The following is a 25,359-nucleotide window of genomic DNA, read 5'->3' on the forward strand; positions in this document are numbered from 1 at the left end:
GGCAGCACGGTGGCTCAGTGGTTAGCACTGCAGCCTTGCAGCACTGGGGCCCTGGGGTCAAATCCCACCAAGGACAACATCTGCAAGGAGTTTGCATGTTATCCCCGTGTTTGCAGGGGTTTCCTCCAGGTTCTCCAGTTTCCTACCACATTCCAAAGACACAGTGATAGGGGACAGTGCCCATAATGTCTGTAAAGTGCTGTGGAATTAATAAAAGTGAGTAAAATAAATAAATAAATATGGACCTGTCAGTAACCTGAGAAAAACCACCTTGGGCAGTACCCAACTAGTCTCATCTCAGGCAGTACCCAACTAGTCTCATCTCTGGCTATGGTCCCCAGCCAAAACTTTTAACTATACTACAGTCATGGCCAAAAGTATTGAGAATGAGACAAATAGTAATTTTTCAAAAGTTTACTGCTTCATTTTTTGTAATGGCAATTTGCATATACTCCTGAATGTCAGAGTGATCAGCTTAACAGCAATTACTGTACTTGCAAAGTCAATATTTGCCCAGAAAATGAACTTTAACCCCCAAAACACATTTCAACATCATTTCAGTCCTGCCTTAAAAGGAGCAGCTAACATCGTTTTAGTGATTGATCCATTAACACAGGTGTGGGTGTTGATGAGGACAGGGCTGGCGATCAGTCATGATTAAGTAAGAATGACATCACTGGACACTTTAAAAGGAGGCTGGTTCTTGGTATCATTGTTTCTCTTCAGTTAACCATGGTTATCTCTAAAGAAACACGTGCAGCCATCATTGCACTGCACAAAAATGGCCTAACAGGGAAGAGTATCGCAGCTACAAAGATTGCACCTCAGTCAACAATCTATCGCATCATCAAGAACTTCAAGGAGAGAGCTTCCATTGTTGTCAAAAAGGCTCCAGGGCGCCCAAGAAAGACCAGAAAGCGCCAGGACCGTATCTTAAAATTGTTTCAGCTGCGGGATCGGACTACCAGCAGTGCCGAGCTTGCTCAGGAATGGCAGCAGGCAGGTGTGAGTGCTTCTGCACGCACTGTGAGGCGGAGACTCTTTGAGCAAGGGCTGGTTTCAAGGAGGGCAGCAAAGAAGCCACTTCTCTCCAGAAAAAACATCAGGGACCGACTGATATTCTGCAAAAGGTACAGGGAGTGGACTGCTGAGGACTGGGGCAAAGTCATTTTCTCTGATGAATCCCCTTTTCGATTGTTTGGGACATCTGGAAAACAGCTTATTCGGAGAAGAAGAGGTGAGTGCTACCACCAGTCTTGTCTCATGCCAACTGTAAAGCATCCTGAAACCATTCATGTGTGGGGTTGCTTCTCAGCCAAAGGAATCGGCTCACTCACAGTCTTGCCTAAAAACACAGCCATGAATAAAGAATGGTACCAGAATGTCCTCCAAGAGCAACATCTCCCAACCGTCCAAGAGCAGTTTGGCGCCCAACAATGCCTTTTCCAGCATGATGGAGCACCTTGCCATAAAGCAAAGGTGATAACTAAATGGCTCATGGAACAAAACATAGAGATTTTGGGTCCATGGCCTGGAAACTCCCCAGATCTTAATCCCATTGAGAACTTGTGGTCAATCATAAAGAGACGGGTGGACAAACAAAAACCAACAAATTCTGGCAAAATGCAAGCATTGATTATGCAAGAATGGACTGCTATCAGCCAGGATTTGGTCCAAAAGTTGATTGAGAGCATGCCAGGGAGAATTACAGAGGTCTTGAAGAAGAAGGGGCAACACTGCAAATATTGACTTGCTGCATTAACTCATTCTAACTGTCAATATAACCTATTGGTACTCATAATATGATTGCAATTATATTTCTGTATGTGATATAAACATCAGACAAACACTAATAAAAACCAGAGGCCAGCAGATCATGTGAAAATATAATTCTGGTGTCATTCTCAAAACTTTTGGCCATGACTGTATATGCTCTGGCATTTCAGAGAAAATCTTCCTGGCTGCAATCATTTATCCAGACTCTGACTGGTGCTACCTATGGTTTGAGCAGCATGAATAAAGTAACAAGTTCCTTTTAAATGTAAAACTGGGTCCCTTCTGTAGTCAGCCATTTTAACTATCATCCTATGCCTTTAGTGTGGAACAAATGTCAGAACTTCCTCAAAATCTAGGGTGATGTGTCATAGTCCTACTATTCTATAGAAATGAAATCTATACCTTTTGAAGTATTGAGAAACATGTGGGATTTTTCACCATATCTTGTAAACCCAATAAAGGAATTTATGTTACATATATTATTTATATTTATTAATATTTTATACAGTGCTAAGATAGTAATATTGAAAACAGGTTTAATGAGTACTCTTAGATTCAGTGGGGCCGATTTATTAAGGTGTGTACGCCAATATTTTGGTGCAATTCCGCAGTTGCGCCTTTTGGTGTTTACACCCCAGCCTCCTAATGATTTATGTGCATCGTACTCCACTGAGCCTGTTTATTAAGACTGCTGTGCACAATGACAGTCTTAATGAATCGACCCCTGTATGCCATAAATATTCCACATTTTAGACTGGAAAATAAATGTTTGTACCATGTTAGCCAGTAGATAGAAAAATATTGAAATTTGATACCTTTTAATGGCTAACTGAAAAGATGGTAACAAAATACAAGCTTTCGAGACTGACGATGATGAGACCTGAGTAGTCTCGAAAGCTTGCTATTTGTTACCATCTTTTCAGTTAGCCATTAAAAGGTATCAACCACTGAGAACTCTCAAATTTTAACATCTTGGACTCGCACCTATAACGAGAATAGGGTCTGTTTACCTGATTTTCATAAAAAGTAAAAAGAGCCACTCACAATAATGGTCACCATTACAGTTTATTTTCAGCTTAATCAGTCTGGACAGTCAGGAACCTCTTGTTAAGAAAAGTCATGGTACCAGAGGTGGAACCTACACTTCTAAGACATGCATTTAATATGCCATAAATATCTGAATTGGAATACCCCTTTAAAGGCATTTGCTTTGACCTAGTCTCCTGCAATGTAACATATTCTAAAGATTTGTAATCACTCTCATTAGACCGTGCCTCCACTGGAACTCACAATTGAATTAGCCTACCTATACTTTTACTTTGAATAGATATGTATTATAGATATTATAATTTATATTTTTAGGCTGTATTACCTTTGTGATCTGGTACAAACCTGAAACGTCTGCCCCTTCTGTGGTCTTTTCAGAGGAACAGATGTATTAACTGTGAAAAGTTTCTTGTGGATAAGCTTTAACAACAAATGTACATCTGTCTCTGGAGACATTGTATATCCCTCAAAGCTTCACAAAGCTGGTTCAACCTTCAGGTTTCATTATTCCCAGCACATACAGTAAAAGAAAGGGCACCTTGGCTATTGATGAATTACAACTCTTATTGTTATCAATGTTGATCAGGTTGATAGGATTTGTGGTTCAGACTGCACCACTCATAAATAACATCCACTCTGACATATTATGATTTCAAATACATACATTGTTCGATTCATAAGCAGAGTGATCCCATAAGAGATTGCAGAATTTCAGAGTGTATTCTTAGCCATGGCTTAGTAAGTTTTCTGCGCTGGGGTCTCACCAGTAAAAATTTGATGATGTCTGAGTCCATCAATCGAAGTGTATATCAAAGTTACAAATATTGATCAATTTAGATTTCATTTTTTTGTGTTAGAATTCAGTATGACATTAAAATAAGCAAAACACAAGACAATTATTTTCCTAAGTCAGACATTGTTTCTGCCAAGAAAATGATTCTATCAAAGTATATACACAAGCCATGACACTTCATCAACACTTTTTCTTTGCAGTTCAAATATTTATAGCAAACTTTCAGGAAAGTACAGTAACACATCTGTATATTTACTCATGTTAATGAAGCCCATGATACATGATACATTCTTTGGATCAGTAGTAATCCATTAAGATGTCCAACAGAATTTGACTGCAGGACACTAGACATGCCACCCTTTTTTGCTTGAGAAAAGGGGGCATGTCTATTGTGCTTTCTATATATACCTGGACTGACACAAGGTAAAGACATATTTTACATGCACCTCTAAAAGGGAATCTGTCACCAGATATTAGCTATGAGACCCTGATTGCAGAGATGTATCACTTACTTTAATGGTTGCTGCAGTTTTGATTTAGGCTGTGTGCCCACGATGTGTTTTTTAAGCGTTTCTGCAGCGGCAAAAACGCTGCAGAAACGCTTAAAAAATGCATAGTAGAAGGCCTGCCATGTCCCCCAATGATAATCCACATGTGCTGTGCACATGTTGCGGTAATTTCCGCTGCAGATTATCATTGTGGAAAAAAAAGCAGCACTACCAATTATTTTGCGGAAGTGCTGCGTTTTCGCCGCCATTGACTTGCATTAGAACGCGCCAATTCCGCAAGACTGCATCTGTACTTGTGTAATTGGCGCATTCTAATGTGTGGATGGTACCTGGGTGTAGATGAGAGGAGAGTCTCATCCACACCCAGGTACCGTTAAAAAAGCTGTAAAAAAAAGAATAAAATAAAAAATAAATGTATACTTACCTTCTGGCGGCCCGCGCTGCGTCCTCCAGGACGGTGAAGCAAGACAGCGTGGGCCATTGGAGGGTAAGTATATTTTTACTTTTTTATTTTTTACCATTCTTTTACAGTCACACTATATAAATCCATGCCTTTTGCATGGATTTATATAGTGTGACCAAGTTGTCAAGCACTTTCCAAGTGATGCTAAAATCGCTTGGAAAGCGCTTAACAACCCGCATGCAGAAATGCATGTGAAGAACGCTTCACATCCGTTTGTCCCTGGCAGGAAAAACGCATGTACAATCCGCATGTACAATCCGCATGCGTTTTTTTCTGCCAGGGAGATGCAGAAACGCTCAGGAAAAAATCCTGAGCATTTCTGCATCGTGGGCACATAGCCTAAAAATGGTTGTATCTGTTACAGATTTACCAGTTGTCTGAATAATGAGCTCTGCACCCACAAAATGTATTGGCAGCTTTCTGTGCACACTGTGCATAGGCAGAAAGCTGCCAATCAGTGGTAGGGGCATGGTTAGTCTACATGGCACCAGATTTACTAGTCCTCTAGTGATAATCTTCTGCTGATAAAACAGTGATTTTGTTAAAACCACAGTAAGCAGTCCAGTAAGTGATACATCGCTGGAATAACGGTCTCATCCCCTACATTATACTGCTGTCAGATGGGGTAGCGAAAACTTATATTTATATGTACTCCTATCAAAACAGCCTCATCAACAACTCGCGGATGCTTAACACTATGAGAATCAGTGGTTTATGGCAATATGTGGACACCTGTACATCACACCTTTATGAGCTTATTGTAGAAATAATTACCTTGGGTGGTAATAAATGCCTCCACTCTTCTGGGAAGGCTTTCCACAATATTATAGAATGTGTCTATGGTATTTTTTATGTCTATTCTGCCAAAAGAGTATTTATGAGATTAGGCAATGATGTTGAAGTAAAAGATCTGACTTGGGCTTGGTGTTCCAATTCATCCCAAAGATATTTGATAATGTTGAGGTCATTGCTGTTAACTTCCACTCAAGTTCATTCACCAAAGACATCACACCATGGCATTCAGTCATTAAAATGTTCTGCACACCAGTCTTGATGAAAGGTGTGCCTCTTAATGAATTTGGTGCATCTTTCATCTGGCAGTAGTACTGGCTACACAACTTTTGCTAAACTTCACTCACTGATCAAAAACTTGGAGGAGTTGGTGTAAAACCCCCAAAGGGCACAACATTGAATAGGAGTTGCGCAAAAAGTTTGCACATTTCAAGAACTTTTATGCTATAAAAAACGGTCTTAAATTGCTTCAAGAATAGGGCCCCATGTTTTTATGCGCCTTACTTTGTGCACTGGGGCACAACCCTGCAGAAATAGGATAGGCATCCTCACAAATTATGGTCGCAAAGTTGGAATAACAAAATTGTCTAAAATATAATTGTATGCTGTGACATTAATATTACTCTTGGGAATAAGCATCTAGGCTCAATCCCTATAAAAAGTCTGAAAACAACCGGTCTGGTTTCAGTATACACTAAACCCAGATATTTCAAATAGATACCCAGATAGTGAAATGTGATTCATCACTTGAGAAAAAGAATTTTCCCTGCTTCAGATCCATGTGGCAGTGTGATTATTATATTTCAGTTGATTTTTTGCACATGGTGATATTAGGTTATGCTCAGCTGGCCATCCATGGAATTCCATTTCATAGAGCTCAAAATACAAAGTTCTTGTTCCAGGCAGTTTAAAGCTCTATAGTTAGTTATGTAGCAAAATACAGTCTCCAAGAGGTTAAGCACTTGGTGGTTTCAATCTGTAAGTTTGCTCGGTCTCCTCCATCATGGCTGAGCTATTTCTCCATAACACTTCCAATTCACAATAACATACTTACAGTATTTAGAGATAACTGATGAAAACCTAGCAGATCAGTCATTTATCAAACCAATGTCATAAAAGTGGCATCCTATGCCAGTGTTTCTAGTGTAATCCAAGCTAGTATAGATCCATGTAATTCCCTGCTGTCTTTTCCTCAAAGTTACCTTACTAGACTTCTGGTAGAGTATACAGTCTATGGGTTGGTCTTGGAGCTATATTCTTCATGATAGTCTGAAAACAGGCTGCAGGGATAGTGCTTTCCAAGTGGTTATCTTATACTAGCCACAGATATATTCTGCATATATCAGGAGTGATTTGGATATTGAAATTGTAAGGAGAAACCGAGAACGTTGGATAGAGACACGGAGAAATAATGGGATTCACCAGTGCCATAACATAACAATACACTAGTTCCTTAACATAAAAATACACCCAAACATTGTGTCTAATTAAAAAAAAAACTTCAGTGGACAAATATACTTTAACAAGTGTAATCCTCCATGACAAAACCTTCCCCTTGGTCATAGTAAGTCACAGTCCCGTTTTCTCATGGCACTTAATCAGAACTGGGTGAGTTTTTGATACATAGATAAATAGATAAATGTTACTGTTGGTCCAACCACTTATGAACCCAAGAAAGGGGCTTTTCATAGTGACATATGAGTGGAGTGGAGGTATTGTTGAATATAGTGATTCATTGCACTCAACTTTTTCTGGCAGACACATTGACAAAAAATAGAGCAGAGCTGCGCATGCGGCTCAGACCCGTTCTCGCGATTGCTGTCCCAGCAGTCAAACGTCTTGTGATCAGCAAGTCATGTCCTATCCAGGGAATAAATTAAAAACTGGGTACAAACACTTTAAAGCTAGTTGGTGGGTACAGAAATGTGGTACAATTAGGCTGCAGCATTATGTACCTGTTCAGTGGAGCAGCCCTATTTTTGTGTACTGTACATCAGCATTACTGTGTATTACTGTCCAAATTGAAAATTGCAAGATGTGCTTTCTTAATTGTATAGCATTGTATAAAATAGCAATACTAACCACGCCGCAGGAATAAAAGTAGCAAAAGTAAACCCTTTCAACCTCTTAAATTTCTATCATAAAGCTTCTCTTGTCTGAAGATATGATACAAATTCTTGCAACATACTGAGACAATACAATAACATAAAAACTTGCATTGAACCTACTTTAAAGCATATGTACATTTATCCTTATAAGCAAATTAGACACTTTCCTGCAGGATATTTAAATTGTTACTTTATTTTACACATATATAATAATTTACACACACATTATTAGGTCAGTGCACAGCTTACTTTAGATAGTGTTCAGCAGAGTTCTGTGTTAATATGTCTTGATTACCAATTATGTTATGAACAGTAGATGGAAACCAGGTACAGGAATTGTGTAAGTGGATACAAGCCGTCCAGTAGTTTTTATGCATTAGGTGCAGAAATTACAGTTTTCCATACTTTAACTCTGAATCCCAAATAAATTCTGTTTTTATGCAAAGTGATGTTTGCCAAAATAATCTCTCATCTAAAATAATGATCTTGAAAAAGTCAAATGCAATCGCTATTTTTACTAGAACATTTGTGTGATGGGTGTTCAAAACTAAAACTTGAGGAGTTGCCAACTTTCCTCCTAGCTAGCTGTCATTATACCTGGGGTGGCAACCCTCTATGACCTCTCTACATTGGCTAAAAGGGGCACATACAGCCAGGAGTTGCGCTAGGTCCCTTTAAGTGGGATTTCTTTTTAAACCATGTATGAATGATCATGGATTCAGAAGTCATTTTAAATGATCTGAAGCCCTACCAGGAAAGAAGCATTACTGTTGCTTAGCAAGAGCTGGGCACTATGCAGCAATGCTTTATGTAAATGGTACTACAAGTATTTACATTAACCAATCATGCCGCCAATTTGATGATTTTAACGGTGGCACAATTAATCAAGATCCACAATAAATAACAGTGTTATAGTTTATTGCTGATCTTTCTTCTTAATTTACACTGGCAAATTATTATTACACTCAGTCTGAAGCCAGTGAATTTTAATAAGGGCCGGTATAAACAGATCTTTACTTGCTGTCACTTTGAAATGCTTTTATGTGCCAACACCCTTGAGCTGTGGAACTGATCTATCTAGACATCACAAATTACCTCCAAAAGCAGATTTTCAACTTCTTGGAATGTAGTATGTTTTCATAAATGTTTCCATACTTTTCACGCCAAATCACAGTAAAATGCTTCCACCTTCAATGCTAGACGTTTGCAATTGTTAGCAGGTGTGTATACATTTAATAAAGCTGTGTTCACTTATATGAAGCTATGCAAATGGCGTGGAGTCACAGATAAAAAGGATTTGTAGTGTCTTGAAGATTTCTCATAAACTCTCAATTTACACACCAAGGAGTCTTCCAAGACTGTACCAGAGAACGATCCCTATATATACAATAGATCTTTTGATTGGTCATTATTGGTCAACTCATCTATTTCAGACAATTGTATCTGGAAGAAAAGCTCTTGAAAGCTAGTATGACATCCACATGACTGTGTCCCTTTTGCCTTTGAGGCATCTGGTAAAACACTCTAGTTACCTCTGGTTGTAAGCTCTCTCGGAGAAGAAACACTCCAACATCTACAGCTCCAATGAACATGTCACGCGTGGTGCTTAACATTCATCAGCCCATGTCCTCCCCAGACGATTGCTGATCATTAAGCCTTTGCAGTGTGTGGTCTTTGGCTGTTGACACCATCTAGTCTTATTGCCTTGTGAATCATTTTTAGCTTTTAAGTTCAAGATTGAAAAAAACAATTCACACACCAGTGTGTTTTCCAGCTGTCATTTTCTCAATCCAAGCATGTCCATGATTATTGTGCTGTAATGTTACTTTGTTGGCTTTCCTTTTCTTCTGTCACATAAATGCCACCACTTTTAGCAGCCACATAAACAGTGCTGGACTCAGTAGTGTGAAAGATGGAGCACAAACACCTGATGATGGATCAGAAGACATTTGTTTCTTGGAGGGAAGCACAGACATATCATTCATTTCTGCTGTCTGCTTGTTCTGAAAAACATGTATTTTAAAATCAGCCTTACCCCTAATGTTGTGTAAGCCAGACAGTACTGCTTCTTATAACAATGACAATTATCTTTTATATATTATATTCTGTAACATTTTATTCACCCCACACACACATAATTTCTGTATTTGTGATCTCCCTAATTAACATAGTTGCCAAAAGTCCTGTGTTGAGATGAGAGAATCAATTTGTAATGCTTTGATCCATTGGCCAGGTCAGTAATCTGTGACCTCTGGATGGGAGGCTTGCAAATCCCCTTACTTCCTGGCATTGCCAGCTCTTCTTTTTATTAGCCAGGCTGGCATTACGTCATCATTGCGGCGCCACGCACACAGACGTTGTACCAACCTGGCTAATCAAAAAGAGCCGGAGAGGTAAGGAGGTTTGCAGGCCTCCCGTCCTGCGGTCACAGATTATTGACCATGTTGATGGACCGGAGTCCTGTGAATTGATTCTCCCATCTCTAGTCCTGATATTCCCGGGTCTGTCTCAAATTTTTATAAACAATCTGGAAAATTTTGGCATGTCCCAGTCCAAAAGAAATTTGTTGCACAGAAACCTCTATTTATCTGCTACCTGTGTTCCGAGGGAGGTCTTGGAGACTGGGTTTAAAGGGGTTGACCCAATAACAAAGATCATTTTAATCAATAGATCTTGGAATAAAACTAAGTTACACAATTTGATGTGTTAATAAAAAATGTTCCTGTGCTGAGATAATCTTATAAATGTGCCCCTGCTGTGTACTGTGTAATGGCTGTGTCTGACTGTGCAGGAACATGATCTGATCATACCACATCTCCAGGCCAAGGAAAGAAGCAAAAAAGCATACAGACATTACAGCATGGGATCGCAAATGATTCTTTCTTTGAGGTAAAACAGTCAGGAAAATGTTTTATCTCACAGAAAGAATCCTCTACAATCCCATATTGTCTTGTCTGTGTACTCTTTTGCTTCCTCCCCTGTCCAGGAGATGAGGTATGATCAGATCATGTCCCTGTATGGTCAGACACAGCCATTACACAGTACACAGCAGGGGCACATGTATAAGATTATCTCAGCACAGGAACATTTTATTAATACATCCAATTGGGGACTTATTATTCCAAGATCTAGTGATTAAAATCTACTTTGTTTGTGGGAAAAGCCCCTTAAACATCCCTTGTTTCCAATCTATATGTTGGTATGCATAAAATAACAAAAGGAAGGGGATTAAAAAAAGTTAAATATAGGATGTAAATAATTCTCTTATCTTCAAGCACACAGAAAGTAAGTCTTACCTGCTTTTCATCAGGGTGGATGGCTAAATGAGGACTACTTTTATCATCAATAGACCTTCGCTGGTCATCATTTCCTGTCTTTGGGACATTCTGGTTATGGTCTGGGTTAATTGCTTTTTCTGCAGATATATAAATTATTGACTCATTAGGTTTCATAGTTTCATAAGAGTTACAGCATATATATAGTAGTAAACTTTATATGATTTTGATCTGAGTGAAATCAAAACTATTCATCATACCAATGTCTACTTCCCCAGTCCATTGCCACAACATTATTGAACATATATTGACTAAATATATAATAGTTGTTATAAATGTGCACATGGCTTTATGTATGTACAACATGATCAGATTAAAACCTATGCCTTTTAGTGTATTAAAGGGACCAGCCACGTTCTTTTTTGCTATTAAACTGCCCCCAATATCTTGTTGCTTGTCTTGATGCACATTGCATCACTAACATGTTTATCTCAAGCAAAATGTCTCAAGCAAAATTTATCACAAAAATCACTTTTTATAATCTGATGATTGCCCTACATACCTTGTGTTTCAGTCATAGGGGTGGGATCTCTTGCTTGAATCTGGGTGTACATCTCATCTTCATTTCATATGTGCGCATGCTCCGGAGCCGCTGAGCGTCAGTGGCCACATAATAGTTTGTGAGTGTGCACTCTATGAGCGCCACTGTCTTCCCACCTGCCACACTGACTCTCCGCGGCTCCGGAGCATGCGCACATACGAAATGAAGCTGGAATGTACACCCAGATTCAGTGCGCATGCCTGGAAAGCTGAGGGACATTGTGCAAGTGCGGGATCTGCTGGGAGATTGCGGTGACGTAGGGAGCAGTGGAGGGAAGGTATTATAATGCGATGAGCGGGGAGAATTTGAAAAGGAATTTGACTGTCCATGACTGAAAAGCTAGAGATCCCCACCCCTATGACTGAAACACAAGGTATGCAGGGCAATCATCAAAGTATAAAAAGTGATTTTTGCAATAAATACTGGAACGTTTTGCTTGAAATAAAAAGGTTAGTGATGCAATGTGCATAACTAACAAGACATTGGGGGCAATTTAGTAGCAAAACAGGACATGACAGGTTCCCTTTAAATATGTGTCTGTGACACCCCAGGGGTCTGGTTGTCACAGTGATAGAGATATTACGTCTGAGAGCAGGTGGGAGGTCCTTTGGTCAGGGATCCTGTGCATGCCACACCTCCTGCCCAGCCTTGGGAGGGGAAGAACTTCCCCTGTATAAACCCGGGGCTGAGGCAGGGTTAGTGAGTCCAGGAAGAGTAGAGACAAGAGCAGCATAGGAAGCAGCAGAGTCACAAGGAGTCAGGGGCTGGCAGCTAAAGAGCTCGCCCTGACTAAGAAGATTCTTTACCGGACCCGGAGTCCGAGGCTGTGGGGACTAACTTCTACCCAGCAGCAGAATCCGTCAGGCAGGGGATTTCAGGTCCCCTGGCCCAGAAGCCCGAAGGCTCGGTCACACGCGTGGGACCAGCACCGCCATCGTGGAGCGGAAGCCATTAGAAGGCCCCGAGTCACCGGCCATACGGGTGAGCACCACACGGTACACTCAGGGACGTGGGCTACTTACATCAGCTTCTAGCAAGGTAGCCAGAAGAGTACAGTCAGCTTGGGAGGCCTACAACTACGCCTGGCCAGGGGAGATCCCATCTGCTCAAGGACTGACCAGGCCCCGTTCGCTAGCAAGTACTCCGGGAGGGTCTATCGTTGTTACCAGTAAAGACCCTGAACGCTACCATACCGTCTCTGAGTGGTTCCTGCTACCCCCATCATCCACGTCGGCTGCCCTGAGGCCATACCCCTCCCGTTGGGGGTTATACTATCACGCTGCACCATCCTTCCACCGGCCTCAGCGGTCTGCCCTGCAGCAGCAGCCCCCTGGCTGCATTCAACGGGTGGCGTAGTCATCAACCATTTTCTACCGCTAACAGACTGCCGTCCAGTTTGACTCCCTGGGCACGGACCGGGTCACCGCCACGAGACTACAACCCTAAACAGATCCGGCTCCGGGTAAGCTCCCGCGTGCGCAACGCAGCGCGACACAGGCCCAGGGGCGCGTCAACTTTCATCCCCTGCCTGACGGATTCTGCTGCTGGGTAGAAGTTAGTCCCCACAGCCTCGGACTCCGGGTCCGGTAAAGAATCTTCTTAGTCAGGGCGAGCTCTTTAGCTGCCAGCCCCTGACTCCTTGTGACTCTGCTGCTTCCTATGCTGCTCTTGTCTCTACTCTTCCTGGACTCACTAACCCTGCCTCAGCCCCGGGTTTATACAGGGGAAGTTCTTCCCCTCCCAAGGCTGGGCAGGAGGTGTGGCATGCACAGGATCCCTGACCAAAGGACCTCCCACCTGCTCTCAGACGTAATATCTCTATCACTGTGACAACCAGACCCCTGGGGTGTCACACTCCCCCCTAGTGAAATTTAGTACTCCGGGACTAAACACTTTTTTTGAAAAGTATAACAAGGTATATCAAAGAACAATAAAATACAATAAGGAAACACGATAAGATGGTCACGGATGTCCGCAACCGGGTGCAGTCTTTGAAGAAAAGCAAAGGTGTCCATTTCACCAACACAGGGAGACGTAACCAGGTAGGGGTCTGTCCTACCCCGAGTCCTTAACAGTCTCTAGTCCATCCTGGGTTACGCTCCAACTATATACAAAGGATTCCCGGTAAATCCACCAAGGTTTCCTAAAAATAACTAGAAACACAAAATTATACACAAGCAACAATAAACAGGTAAACATTGTAAAACAACTTAAACATTTAGATCCTCCAACGGGCGGGTAACTGGCCTCTAGTGGCCCTAGTGGACCTACGGAGCTGACTGTCTGGCCCTGAACTACAGGGTGTAGGAGCTGTCAAGGGTAAACTGGGCAGCTGTCTACCGGCTCTTTGTCTCACTAGGGGTACGGCAGGCTCACTATAAGCAGAGGGTGGATTCTCCTGTTCCGCTTGGGTGGAGTCTTCTGCCTCCTGGACCGGCTGCTCTTCCAGCTCTACCCGTTGCTCCGTAGGTTCTTGGGATGATGGTTGGAGGAAGGTGAGTACGGGTACCACAACTGCACCATTGACTTGAGTCCAAGACCGAGGGAAGTCCCCGAGCACGGTACTAACCATATCTTCCCTTTCTTCCACGGGTCGATGGTCTTCCTGTTCCTCCTCAGGGTTCCTCAGTTGTTCGGGGCACTTCTTCAGGTGGTCCCGGGATACAATGGCTGTGGTTTCCCCTCCGTCTTTACTGATGGTACAGACCTTCGGGTTCTCGTGGCTTGAGGGCAGTACGGTGTACGGGTCCTTCTCCCACTGGTCGTCCAACTTGTGGAGCCGTCTCTTCCTCTTCAAGACCTGCTCTCCGGGTACCAGGGGAACAGCGGGAGCATACTGGTTGTAAGTCTTCTCTTGTCTTTCCCTAGCCTGACAGAGACTTCGCTCCACGCTCTCCTGTACTTTCCGGTACTGCTGCTGCCTCTCTGTGTCCCAGTCTGTTTCTGGTGAAGTGTCCTCGGGCGTCAGGACTCCCATTTCCAGGTCAACAGGTAACTTACCAGGTCTTGCCCTCATTAGGTAAGCCGGGGTACAGTTGGTGGAACCTACCGGGATGTGGTTGTATAGGTCCACCAGATCGGGCAACTTCTCAGGCCACAGACTGCGTTCTTCCAGGGGCAACGTTTTTAGAAGATCCATTACCACCTGGTTCATTTTCTCACAAAGTCCATTAGTTTGCGGATGGTAGGGTGTCGTCCTTATCTTCCGGCAGCCATACAGATTGCAGAATTCCTGGAAGACCTCCGCTTCAAAGGCAGGTCCCTGGTCCGTCAGCACTTGGTCCGGGTACCCGTGTGGACGGCAAAAGTGCTGCTGGAAGGCTCTAGCTGCTGTTCGAGCCGTTAAGTCCTTGACGGGGACGACAACCAGAAACCGGGAGTAATGATCCACGATGGTTAACGCGTAGACGTAGCCACTTCTGCTGGGGGTCAGTTTTACATGATCCAAGGCTACCAGTTCCAACGGTTGCCGGGTGACGATGGACTGCAGGGGAGTCTTCTGGCTGGCCCGGTCCTTCCTTCTCAGATTGCACGGGCCACAGTCTCTGCACCACTTCTCGATGGTTCCCCTCATGCCTACCCAGTGGAACCGCTCGCGCAGCAGGAACTCCAGCTTTTTCCACCCGAAGTGTCCAGCTCCGTCGTGGTATGCCTCCATCACCATGGCTGCGTCTCTTCGTGGCACCACTACTTGCCAGAGTAGTTCATGCGTCCTGGAGTTAACCATTCTGCGGCACAACTTCCCCTTGTAAAGGAACAGTCGACTCTTCTCTGCCCATAGTTGTTTGGCTTCCTCTGGAGCGTCTGATTCCAGGCTAGCCTCCGGGCGAGTCAGCATCTCCTTCACCAGTCGGACGGCAGGGTCGCTGTCTTGCGTTTCCGCCCAGTTGTAGTGAGGTAAGGGGTTCAACGTAGCAGCCTGCTTACTCCTTACCCGGTGGGAATACTGGATAGTCCCATGACGGTGGAACGCAGGGAGTTCAACTTCTTCCAGTCCCTCCGGATCTTCTCCTCCGTCCGGCAGGTTGGGCATCCTGGACAGGGCGTCCGCGTTGGTATTGGAGCGCCCTGCCCGGTATTTAATTGTGAACTCGTAGTTGGACAGACGGGCCATCCACCTCTGCTCCAGGGCACCGAGTCTTGCCGTGTCCAGGTGTGTCAGCGGGTTGTTATCCGTGTATACGGTGAACCGGGAAGAAGCGAGGTAATGCTTAAAGCGCTCGGTGACTGCCCATACCACGGCCAGGAACTCTAGCTTAAATGAGCTATAATTCTCGGGATTCCTTTCGGTGGGTCGCAGTTTTCGGCTGGCATAGGCGATTACTCGCTCTTTCCCCTGCTGAATCTGGGACAGTACGGCTCCTAGCCCGACGTTACTGGCGTCGGTGTAGAGGATGAAGGGCTGGCTATAGTCCGGATACGCCAAGATTTCATCCCCCGTGAGGGCCATCTTCAGCTGGCGGAAGGACTCTTCCTCTAGCTCTTCCCATTTGAAGGGCGGCTTCTGGTTCTTGGCCTTCCGGGACTGGCCTATCAGGAGGTCCTGCATAGGCGCCGCCTTTTTGGTGAAACCGGGAATAAACCTTCGGTAGTAGCCTACCAACCCTAGGAACTGCCGCACTTCTTTTACGCTGGAAGGGCTTGGCCATCCTTTGATTGCGGTGATCTTATCGGGGTCGGGAGCCACTCCGTCAGCGCTCACCACGTGTCCCAGGTATTGCACCTTTGGTTTCAGGAGGTGACACTTGGAGGGTTTCACCTTTAGGCCGTAACTCGCCAGAGCTTCGAACACCTCCGCCAGGTGTTTCAGGTGGTCCTCATAAGTTTTGGAGTATACGATGACATCGTCCAGGTACAACAGGACCGTCTCGAAGTTTCTGTGGCCCAGACAGCACTCCATTAATCGTTGGAAGGTTCCTGGGGCGTTGCAGAGTCCGAACGGCATGCAGGTGAACTCGCTAAGTCCCATCGGGGTGGTGAATGCGGTCTTCTCCCGGTCCGCCTCTGCTACAGGAACCTGCCAGTACCCGCTAGTGAGATCCAAGGTAGAGAAGAAGTTAGCAGATCTTAAAGCAGCCAATGACTCCTCTATCCTTGGTAAGGGGTACGCATCCTTGTGTGTGATACGGTTGATTTTCCGGTAATCTACACACATCCTCATGGTGTTGTCTTTCTTTTTGACTAAAACTAGTGGGGCTGCCCAGGGGCTACAGCTATCCCGGATTACCCCAGCCTCCTTCATGTCTCTAAGCATCCCCTTGGCGTGTTGGTAATGTGCAGGGGGTACGGGTCGATACCTCTCTTTTATGGGAGGATGATCTCCCGTGGGGATGCGGTGTTCTACCCCCTTGACTCGCCCGAAGTCTAACGGGTGTTTACTAAACACTCTCTCATACTCTTGAACCACCCGATAGACTCCTTGTTTCTGGTGTGAGGGAGTGGAGTCAGTACCCAGATGTAGTTGCTGACACCAGTCCTCCATGTCTTTCTTAGAGCCGTTACCTTCCTCCGGGTGAGATGGAGGCAAGGGTTCCACAGATTGTATAGAATTTTGATTAGTGGTATATAATTTGGCTAGCGTGGCATACCGGGGCAGGTACACTTCCCTCTCCCCGATATTTATTATGCGAACGGGCACCCTCCCATGGCGTACATTGACCACCCCCCGTGCTGTCAAAATGGTGGGCCTACTGTCTGAGTAAACTGGTTCTACCATTGCCTGGTAATCTCTACCTCTCAGACCAATAGCTGCCCGGCACCAAATCATCATTTCACTTTTTGGGGGCATGGCAATAGGAAAAGGGTCACACATTCTTACGCTACCAATCTCACCGCCGGAGAGTTCCACTTGTTGCCGTTGCATCAGTGCCCGGATCTCTTTCTGGAGCACCCGCTGCTCGCCGGAGCTGGCATTCTTGGCAACCTGCTGTAAAAGGAAAATCACCTCTGCAAGACAATTTTCAATTACATTAGTTCCTAGAGTTATTTTTGGGTGACTCTCATGTTTGTCAATATCTACAATGATCAGTCCCTGTGCGGCCAGTTCGACTCTACCAATTTTGATGGTCACCTCTTTAAATCCGATCTGTGGCACGGGCTGACCATTGCTGGCGATGATACTCAAGTCGTCGTCAGGGTAGCGGGTAATATCCGAGTCATTCCAGTACTGCTTGAAGAGCACGTACGGGATGGTGGTGACCTGTGACCCGGTGTCCAGTAGGGCACTCATGGGAATGCCATCCAGTACCACAGGCAAGACTGGACGTCCTCCCACATATCTGTCGCGCCAGTTCGATGGGCCTGGTGATCTTTTTCCTGGGGGTTGGCCCTCTACCCCAGGTTGTGCCCGTTTAAAGAACAGTACCTTTCCATATGTCCGGGTTGATTGCAGCGGCGGCAGATGGGTCGTCCGTCCTCGCTGTATCGGTCACTGGGTCTTCCTCTGGCCGGTGGGGTCCTCCTTGGTCGACGCCACGGGATGTCCTCCGGTCCGGATGCCAGCTGGATCTTCCCTGGAGTGGAAACCTGTAAAGACTGCACAGTTCGGGTTAGCGCAGCAACGCTCTTAACTAGCTCTTGGACCTGATGGTGTAGGTCTGGAGCCGGGTCATTGTCCAAAGCCTGCGCATCAGCTCCCACAGGCCCTGCCGACAAGGGCGCCGCCTCCTGGTGGTAAGTAATAGCTGGGCGCCTGTGGGTCACAACGCCACCCGGTGCTGGTTCTCGGAGCACCCGGATAGCTCTATCCTTGAACTGTGCAAAGTCCAGATGGGGATCCTGTAAGGCCATTGCCCGCAACTGGGTTCGGTGGGCATTGCAATATAAACCCTCTATAAATTGTTCAGTCAACAGCCTGTCCTCGTTTCCCACCCCATCAGGGTCGGTCTGCTTTATGGCCCTCAGGGCCTCTTGTAGGTTTAGTGCATAGTCCCTTATACTCTCATGCGCTCGCTGCTTGCACCCGTAGAATCTAAGCTTGATCTCGGCTGAGGTGCGGGTATCGAAGGTGTCCCTCAGCCGGGTTAGTATCTCTGCGACAGTCCTCCTCCCAGGTGGCCAAGATTTTACTTCTCTTTTGGCTGCCCCGATTAGTTGGGCCACCAGGATGCTCACTTTTTGCTCTTCTGTGAGGGGGTACACCTGGAAGAGGCTATCCAGCTTTTCTCTAAAGTCATGCAGGGTATGTGACTCCCCTGAGTACTGGGGTAGCCAAGCTGCTCCCGGGATATATGGCATGGTGAAGGGCATAACTGCAGCAGCGGTGGCGCTGGCGGGGGTCGAGGTAGTGAAGCTCTCCTCCGTATCCGACATCTTCCTCCCCCCTAGTGGACCGTGGCCTACCTTGCGATGATCCTCTTCCGTAGGCCGCGGCTCCGCAGTGGATCGTCAGGGTTGAGGACCTTCCGTCGCGCTCCTGTGACGTCGGCGTCTGCTGGGCTCCTTCCAGGACCTTACGCAACGTCCGGACGTGAGGCGGGGCTTCAGTTCTCGCGCGCTTTCGGAGTCCACGCCCCTCTTCTTCCCGCGCGGCGTCCTCAAGATGGCGTCCAATGGCGGGAAAACTCCACGGATGGCGGGAAGAAGGCTGAAGATGGCGCCGGATGGCGGGAAACTTCACCGATGGCGGGAAGAAGGCTGAAGATGGCGCCGGATGGCGGGAATCTTCACCACTGGTAAGTTTGAACAGTCTTTGCTTTTCAGGCACGCAGTACCCGGTGGTTGCGGGCACGTGATCCTGCCGACTACGCCAAAGTTGACGCGCCCCTGGGCCTGTGTCGCGCTGCGTTGCGCACGCGGGAGCTTACCCGGAGCCGGATCTGTTTAGGGTTGTAGTCTCGTGGCGGTGACCCGGTCCGTGCCCAGGGAGTCAAACTGGACGGCAGTCTGTTAGCGGTAGAAAATGGTTGATGACTACGCCACCCGTTGAATGCAGCCAGGGGGCTGCTGCTGCAGGGCAGACCGCTGAGGCCGGTGGAAGGATGGTGCAGCGTGATAGTATAACCCCCAACGGGAGGGGTATGGCCTCAGGGCAGCCGACGTGGATGATGGGGGTAGCAGGAACCACTCAGAGACGGTATGGTAGCGTTCAGGGTCTTTACTGGTAACAACGATAGACCCTCCCGGAGTACTTGCTAGCGAACGGGGCCTGGTCAGTCCTTGAGCAGATGGGATCTCCCCTGGCCAGGCGTAGTTGTAGGCCTCCCAAGCTGACTGTACTCTTCTGGCTACCTTGCTAGAAGCTGATGTAAGTAGCCCACGTCCCTGAGTGTACCGTGTGGTGCTCACCCGTATGGCCGGTGACTCGGGGCCTTCTAATGGCTTCCGCTCCACGATGGCGGTGCTGGTCCCACGCGTGTGACCGAGCCTTCGGGCTTCTGGGCCAGGGGACCTGAAATCCCCTGCCTGACGGATTCTGCTGCTGGGTAGAAGTTAGTCCCCACAGCCTCGGACTCCGGGTCCGGTAAAGAATCTTCTTAGTCAGGGCGAGCTCTTTAGCTGCCAGCCCCTGACTCCTTGTGACTCTGCTGCTTCCTATGCTGCTCTTGTCTCTACTCTTCCTGGACTCACTAACCCTGCCTCAGCCCCGGGTTTATACAGGGGAAGTTCTTCCCCTCCCAAGGCTGGGCAGGAGGTGTGGCATGCACAGGATCCCTGACCAAAGGACCTCCCACCTGCTCTCAGACGTAATATCTCTATCACTGTGACAACCAGACCCCTGGGGTGTCACATGTCCATATATTAATATATTACAAGTTTAGAGGGACACTAAACCTAAGAATGAATAATTAAATAAATATAGTTTCCCTTGTTTGTTAGTCTGCAACATTTTCTGCGCTAACCTAGAACACTCAGTCAAGGAGGCTTCTGCTGCAGCCAGTTGTCTTATAGCCACACACAAGAAATTGAGGAAAAGGAGGGCATGTCTCCTGGGACACATGGAGAAGATTGCTTTATATATTTCTCAGATTTGAGTGTATTATATGACACAACATATCATAAAAAGAGGAGATTAAAGAAGAATATGCTGGGACATGTTTTGTGCATTTCATAATGAGATGGGAAATGTTACAGAAAGAACATGTAATGAATTATACTCACTGATTGAGGAACTCCAGCTTCCATCAAGGATAAAGGTCAGGGTCATATTACTATACCCACTATGTGCATGACCTACATCAGGGATCTCAAACTTGACTGGGTATATGGGCCACACATAGCAAAAATTCAATTTAATGGACCGCATTCTTTGCAGGACGAGATGATGTTTTCAGTGAAACAATTTTTTTTTCTATATTATTCCTTGATTTTTTATGAACATTTTTGGCTTGTTTGTTTTTTAAATTTCATTCATTGTATGGGTATTGGCACAGTTTTATAGCTTGGGTCGTTAGGGATGTGGTGATTACAAATGTGTATATTTTTTTGCCTTCTTTAGATTGTACATAAAACAGCATTTTTAGTGGCAAATATTTTTCCATTATTTTTTCATACTTTAGTTTGATTTTTTTTAAGTTTACAATTTTTTTCCATATTTTATGTCCCCCAATTGGACACATACAGTAATATTGTCTTATAATTAGCCCCATGTAGTAATTTTAGCCTCCATCTTGGAATAATGTTCCCCATATTGGTCCCCATCTTGTAGTAATAACGCCTGATTCCTGGTCTCCATCTTTTAGCAGTTTCCCCATCGTGGTCCCCATCTTGTAGTAATGTCCTTCATCTTGATCCCCATCTTTTAGTAATGTCCCTCTGATGGGCTGGTGGATGGTATGTGTAGTGTATTGCAGAGAGCCGGTCATTTCAATTGAATATGCGTCAAGAATGCACATTTAGCTGAAAAGAAGCGATGGCATTCGGGCCTCCTGGACCGGGCCACGATAGCCTTGGCAGCTCCAGTGCTCGCCAGCTGCAGAATGCTGCCTCAGGGGCCACCGTGGGCAGTGTGTTTGAGACCCCTAACTTACATTGTACAATTGTTGATAACAGTGCTTGTTTATAAGCTCATGTGCAGATGCAGATTATGTAACGTTTTCATCAGTTACTGTAAGCAGACAGTTATACGCATGTAGTACTTACAATAGTTTGCAGAAATAAGGCAAAGGGGTTAATATCTCACTTAACAACTATGCAGAGTTATCTAGTTTGATATGAATGGCTGAAAGCAGAATACCCCTTTAAGCACAATGAATAATAGGAAAATGCCAGAGTAAATATTGGGATTTTTACTTACGGAGACACCTGTTGGAAGTGAACATCCCAAGGAAGACACTGCACTCTTCCAGCTTGTTACCACTACCTTCACAAGTGCACCATAGTGATGTATCCATGCTTGAGTTGTTAATAAAATTAGGGGTAACTGTGGTGCCTGTGTGGAGAAGAAGAAAACAGGCATATAAATTGCAAGTAGGGAACCAGACAGATGTACTACTACTGAGAAAATGAAGAATCCCAAAGTTCACTGCAAAATGGTATTATTCATTCAATCAAAACAACTACTGTATTTTTCGGACTATAACAAGCTCTTTTTTCCTCCACAATTTTGGAGGAAAGTGGGGGGTGCGTCTTATAGTCCGGATGTACCTGCTGTGGCTGTGGATGGGGGGGGTGGCGGCAGCGGCAGAGGAGCGGGTCATAGAGGCAGTAGCAGGCTGCTGCAGCTATCACAGCTCTCACATGTGCCTGCTGTAAAAGGGAATGAATATTCACTGCTCCCCATGCCCATAGTCCCGCCCACCTCTATGCACTGAAGCTGGGGCCAAGAGATGGGCAGGGCTATGGGAGGGGGGAGTAGTGAATATTCATTGTTATTAATAGCGATCACATCGTTAGCCGCAGCCGTGGCTCCTGCAGTGACTTGATGATCATGTGTGCCCGCTATTAAAGAGAATGAAAATTCACTGCTCCACACTGCCATAGTAGTAGAAACACATTTGTATTGCAATCTATGCTAGTTTACAATAAGTACGGTACTTTTCAAAATTCAAGTACATGAAGTACCAGGGGAGGAGTCCTGAGGAGATAATTTGCATATTCCCACTGCATTTTGGGGTAAGTGAAGAGTTTCCGCGAGCTCAAAGAACACTGGATTTTGGCTGTTGGAGCTGAAAAGAGGACATCGGTAAACCGGTCGGCGCGCGCATTTTGAAGCTTTTGTTTTAAGCTTTTTTCACTGTTTTCAGAACATTAACAATAAGAACATGGAAGAGTCCAGGAGCCATTTGGTGAGCTGCATATCCTGCTACATGTTCACAGACTTGCCAGTGGAAAAGCCAAACTTCACATGCCAGAAATGCAAGCTTGTGTCCCTGTTGGAGGAAAAGTTGCGAAATCTAGAAGAGAGGTTAACTACCTTGAAAATCATTAAGGAAGGTGAAGAGTTCTTAGACAGAGCAGAATTATCTCTTCATGATTCAGAAAGAGAAGAAATTCGAACTGCACCTGACGAAACAGAGGAATGGAAGCATGTGACCCACAGAAGCAGGAGGATCGAGAGGCAGTCAGCACCCATACTGCTCAGGAACCAGTACCAGGCTCTCACGCAGGAGAACCATGAAGAAATACAGCAAAATAAGACTTTGCCAGCAATGAATAACCTTGTAAGCCCTCAGAATCCTCCTGGATGGAGAAAGAAGAATGTTGTGAAGAAAAAACGGAGAGTGGTGGTCATGGGGGATTCCCTGTTAAGAGGAACAGAGGCCGCTATCTGCAGACCAGACATAACCTCAAGAGAAATGTGCTGTCTTCCAGGAGCAAAAATTAAAGATGTGTCTGACAGGATATCAAGACTCTTCAGACCTACAGATCACTACCCATTCCTGCTAATACATGTGGGGACAAATGACACCGCAAGAAAGGACCTGGAAACCATCTGCAGTGACTTTGAAGACTTAGGCAAGAAAGTGAAAGAATTGGGAGCGCAGGTGGTCTTCTCATCCATCCTCCCAGTGGATGGCCATGGAACAATGAGGTGGAATAAGATTCTACAGGTGAACAACTGGCTACGTCGATGGTGCCGTCAACAAGGATTTGGATTTCTGGATCACGGAATGAATTACCTATACGATGGACTACTTGCTAGAGATGGGGTGCACCTTACGAAGACTGGAAAACATGTATTTGGAAGTCGCCTTGCTACACTCATCAGAAGAGCTTTAAACTAGAACAATGTGGGAAGGGAAGCAAAAGGCCAGAAAAAGCCATACAGCTGACAAATACTATTGAGATCTCTGCTACTGGAAGTGGAAAGGAAGAACAAAGACAAAACAATTTAAATAATAAAAATATGGGAGGAAGAGAAACCAATCACAAACTAAAATGTTTTTATACAAATGCACAAAGCATGGGCAACAAACAAGGAGAATTGGAACTACTAATGCAGGAAAAGGAATATGATGTCATTGGAATCACTGAAACTTGGTGGGACGATACACATGATTGGAATAAAAGGCTAAAAGGATACAACTTATTTGCAAGAAACAGACTTGATAAACGAGGAGGAGGTGTTGCATTGTATGTTAGAAAAGCGTATATCTGCACAGAGACTGAAGCTTCAGAGACTGGGAGTTCTGTGGAAACTGTTTGGGTAAGAATACAAGGAGAGAACAACGGAAAGGACACCATTGTAGGCATTTACTACAGGCCACCTGGGCAAGCTGAAGATATGGATGAACTCTTTATGTATCAAATGACCAAGTTCTCCAAAAAATATGACGTAGTGGTCATGGGAGATTTCAACTATCCAGACATTTGTTGGGAATCTCTCTCAAGTAAAACTAACAGGTCAAGCAAATTCTTATCCTCTCTTGCTGACAACTTTATCTTCCAAAAGGTAGGGGAGAAAACAAGGGGATCTGCTACTTTGGATCTAATCCTTATAAACAGGGAGGAAATGGTTGAGGAGGTAAAGGTGGCTGGGACCCTAGGAGGCAGCGATCATGCTATTATAGAATTTTGGATAACTAGAGGAGGAAGACATGTGAAGACTCAGACTTCAAGGTTAGATTTTAGAAAGGCAGATTTTAAGAGACTCAGAAAGAGAATAGGAGGGATCCAATGGCTGGATGTCCTTAAGGACAAAAATGTCCAGGAAGGATGGGAAATTTTTAAAAATGAGATTCTCAAAGCACAATCGTTAACAATCCCGAAAAGTAGGAAGAATGGGAAACATTTAAGGAAACCAGGATGGATGAACACAGAACTTAAACACATGCTAAAAAGAAAGAAAGAAATGTTTATTAAATGGAAAGAGGGAGGCATATCTAAAGAAGATTATAATGCAGTCTGCAGATCCTGCAGGGCACGTATCAGGTTAGCTAAAGCTGACAATGAATTAAGGCTTGCAAGAGATGTCAAAAGCAATAAAAAAGGATTTTGGGGGTATGTCAAAAGTAAAAGAAAAGTCAAAGATGCTACAGGATTTTTACAGGATGAAAATGGAGAAATGGTAAGAGAGGATGTTGAGAAGGCCGAACTTTTTAATTCCTATTTTGCATCTGTTTTCTCTCAGAAAGAAAATGTAACATCAACTGATCTTCACTGTCCTTTTAAAGGAATAGAGGAATCCAAGTTATCTGTAAACAGAAAGATTGTGAGGGAATATTTAGCTAACATAAATGAGTTCAAGTCTCCAGGTCCAGATGAATTACACCCCAGAGTACTGAAGGAGATCGTAGAAGAAATTTTAGAACCACTCTCCATAATCTTTGAAAATTCTTGGAGAACAGGAGAAGTCCCAGAAGACTGGAGAAGAGCAAATGTTGTTCCTATCTTCAAAAAGGGGAAGAAGGTGGACCCAGGGAACTATAGGCCGGTGAGTCTGACTTCTATACCAGGAAAGATCTTTGAACAAATTATTAAACAACATGTATGTAAGTACATGGATAAGAATGAAGTGATTAACCAGAGTCAGCATGGGTTTGTAACTAACAAGTCATGTCAGACTAACTTAATTTCCTTCTATGACAGAATCACTGACTGGGTGGATCAGGGAAA

The 25,359-nt window shown here is 44.8% G+C and overlaps 1 protein-coding gene across 5 annotated transcripts in view; it reads right to left on the reverse strand.

Annotated features, from left to right (window-relative positions):
* The window catches only part of GFRA3 (GDNF family receptor alpha 3), a 151,327-nt gene that overhangs the window by 22,311 nt on the left and 103,657 nt on the right, over positions 1–25,359 (reverse strand). Inside the window, exons 6-8 of one of the 5 annotated variants that reach the window (XM_073651422.1) lie at positions 21,599–21,733; positions 10,785–10,903; positions 7,669–9,415 (exon numbers count right to left, since the gene is read on the reverse strand). In XM_073651422.1, the coding sequence (XP_073507523.1) occupies positions 9,386–9,415; positions 10,785–10,903; positions 21,599–21,733 (284 nt within the window). In that variant the 3' untranslated portion in view covers positions 7,669–9,385. Of the gene's footprint in view, positions 1–7,668; positions 9,492–10,784; positions 10,904–21,598; positions 21,734–25,359 lie in introns of those variants that run through there. The other 4 variants (XM_073651419.1, XM_073651421.1, XM_073651418.1 and 1 more) reach the window with 4 other exon arrangements.

Source organism: Phyllobates terribilis, unplaced genomic scaffold, assembly GCF_046119375.1.
Source record: "Phyllobates terribilis strain yellow unplaced genomic scaffold, ASM4611937v1 Scaffold_11__3_contigs__length_659146591, whole genome shotgun sequence".
Classification (NCBI taxonomy): Eukaryota; Metazoa; Chordata; class Amphibia; order Anura; family Dendrobatidae; genus Phyllobates; species Phyllobates terribilis.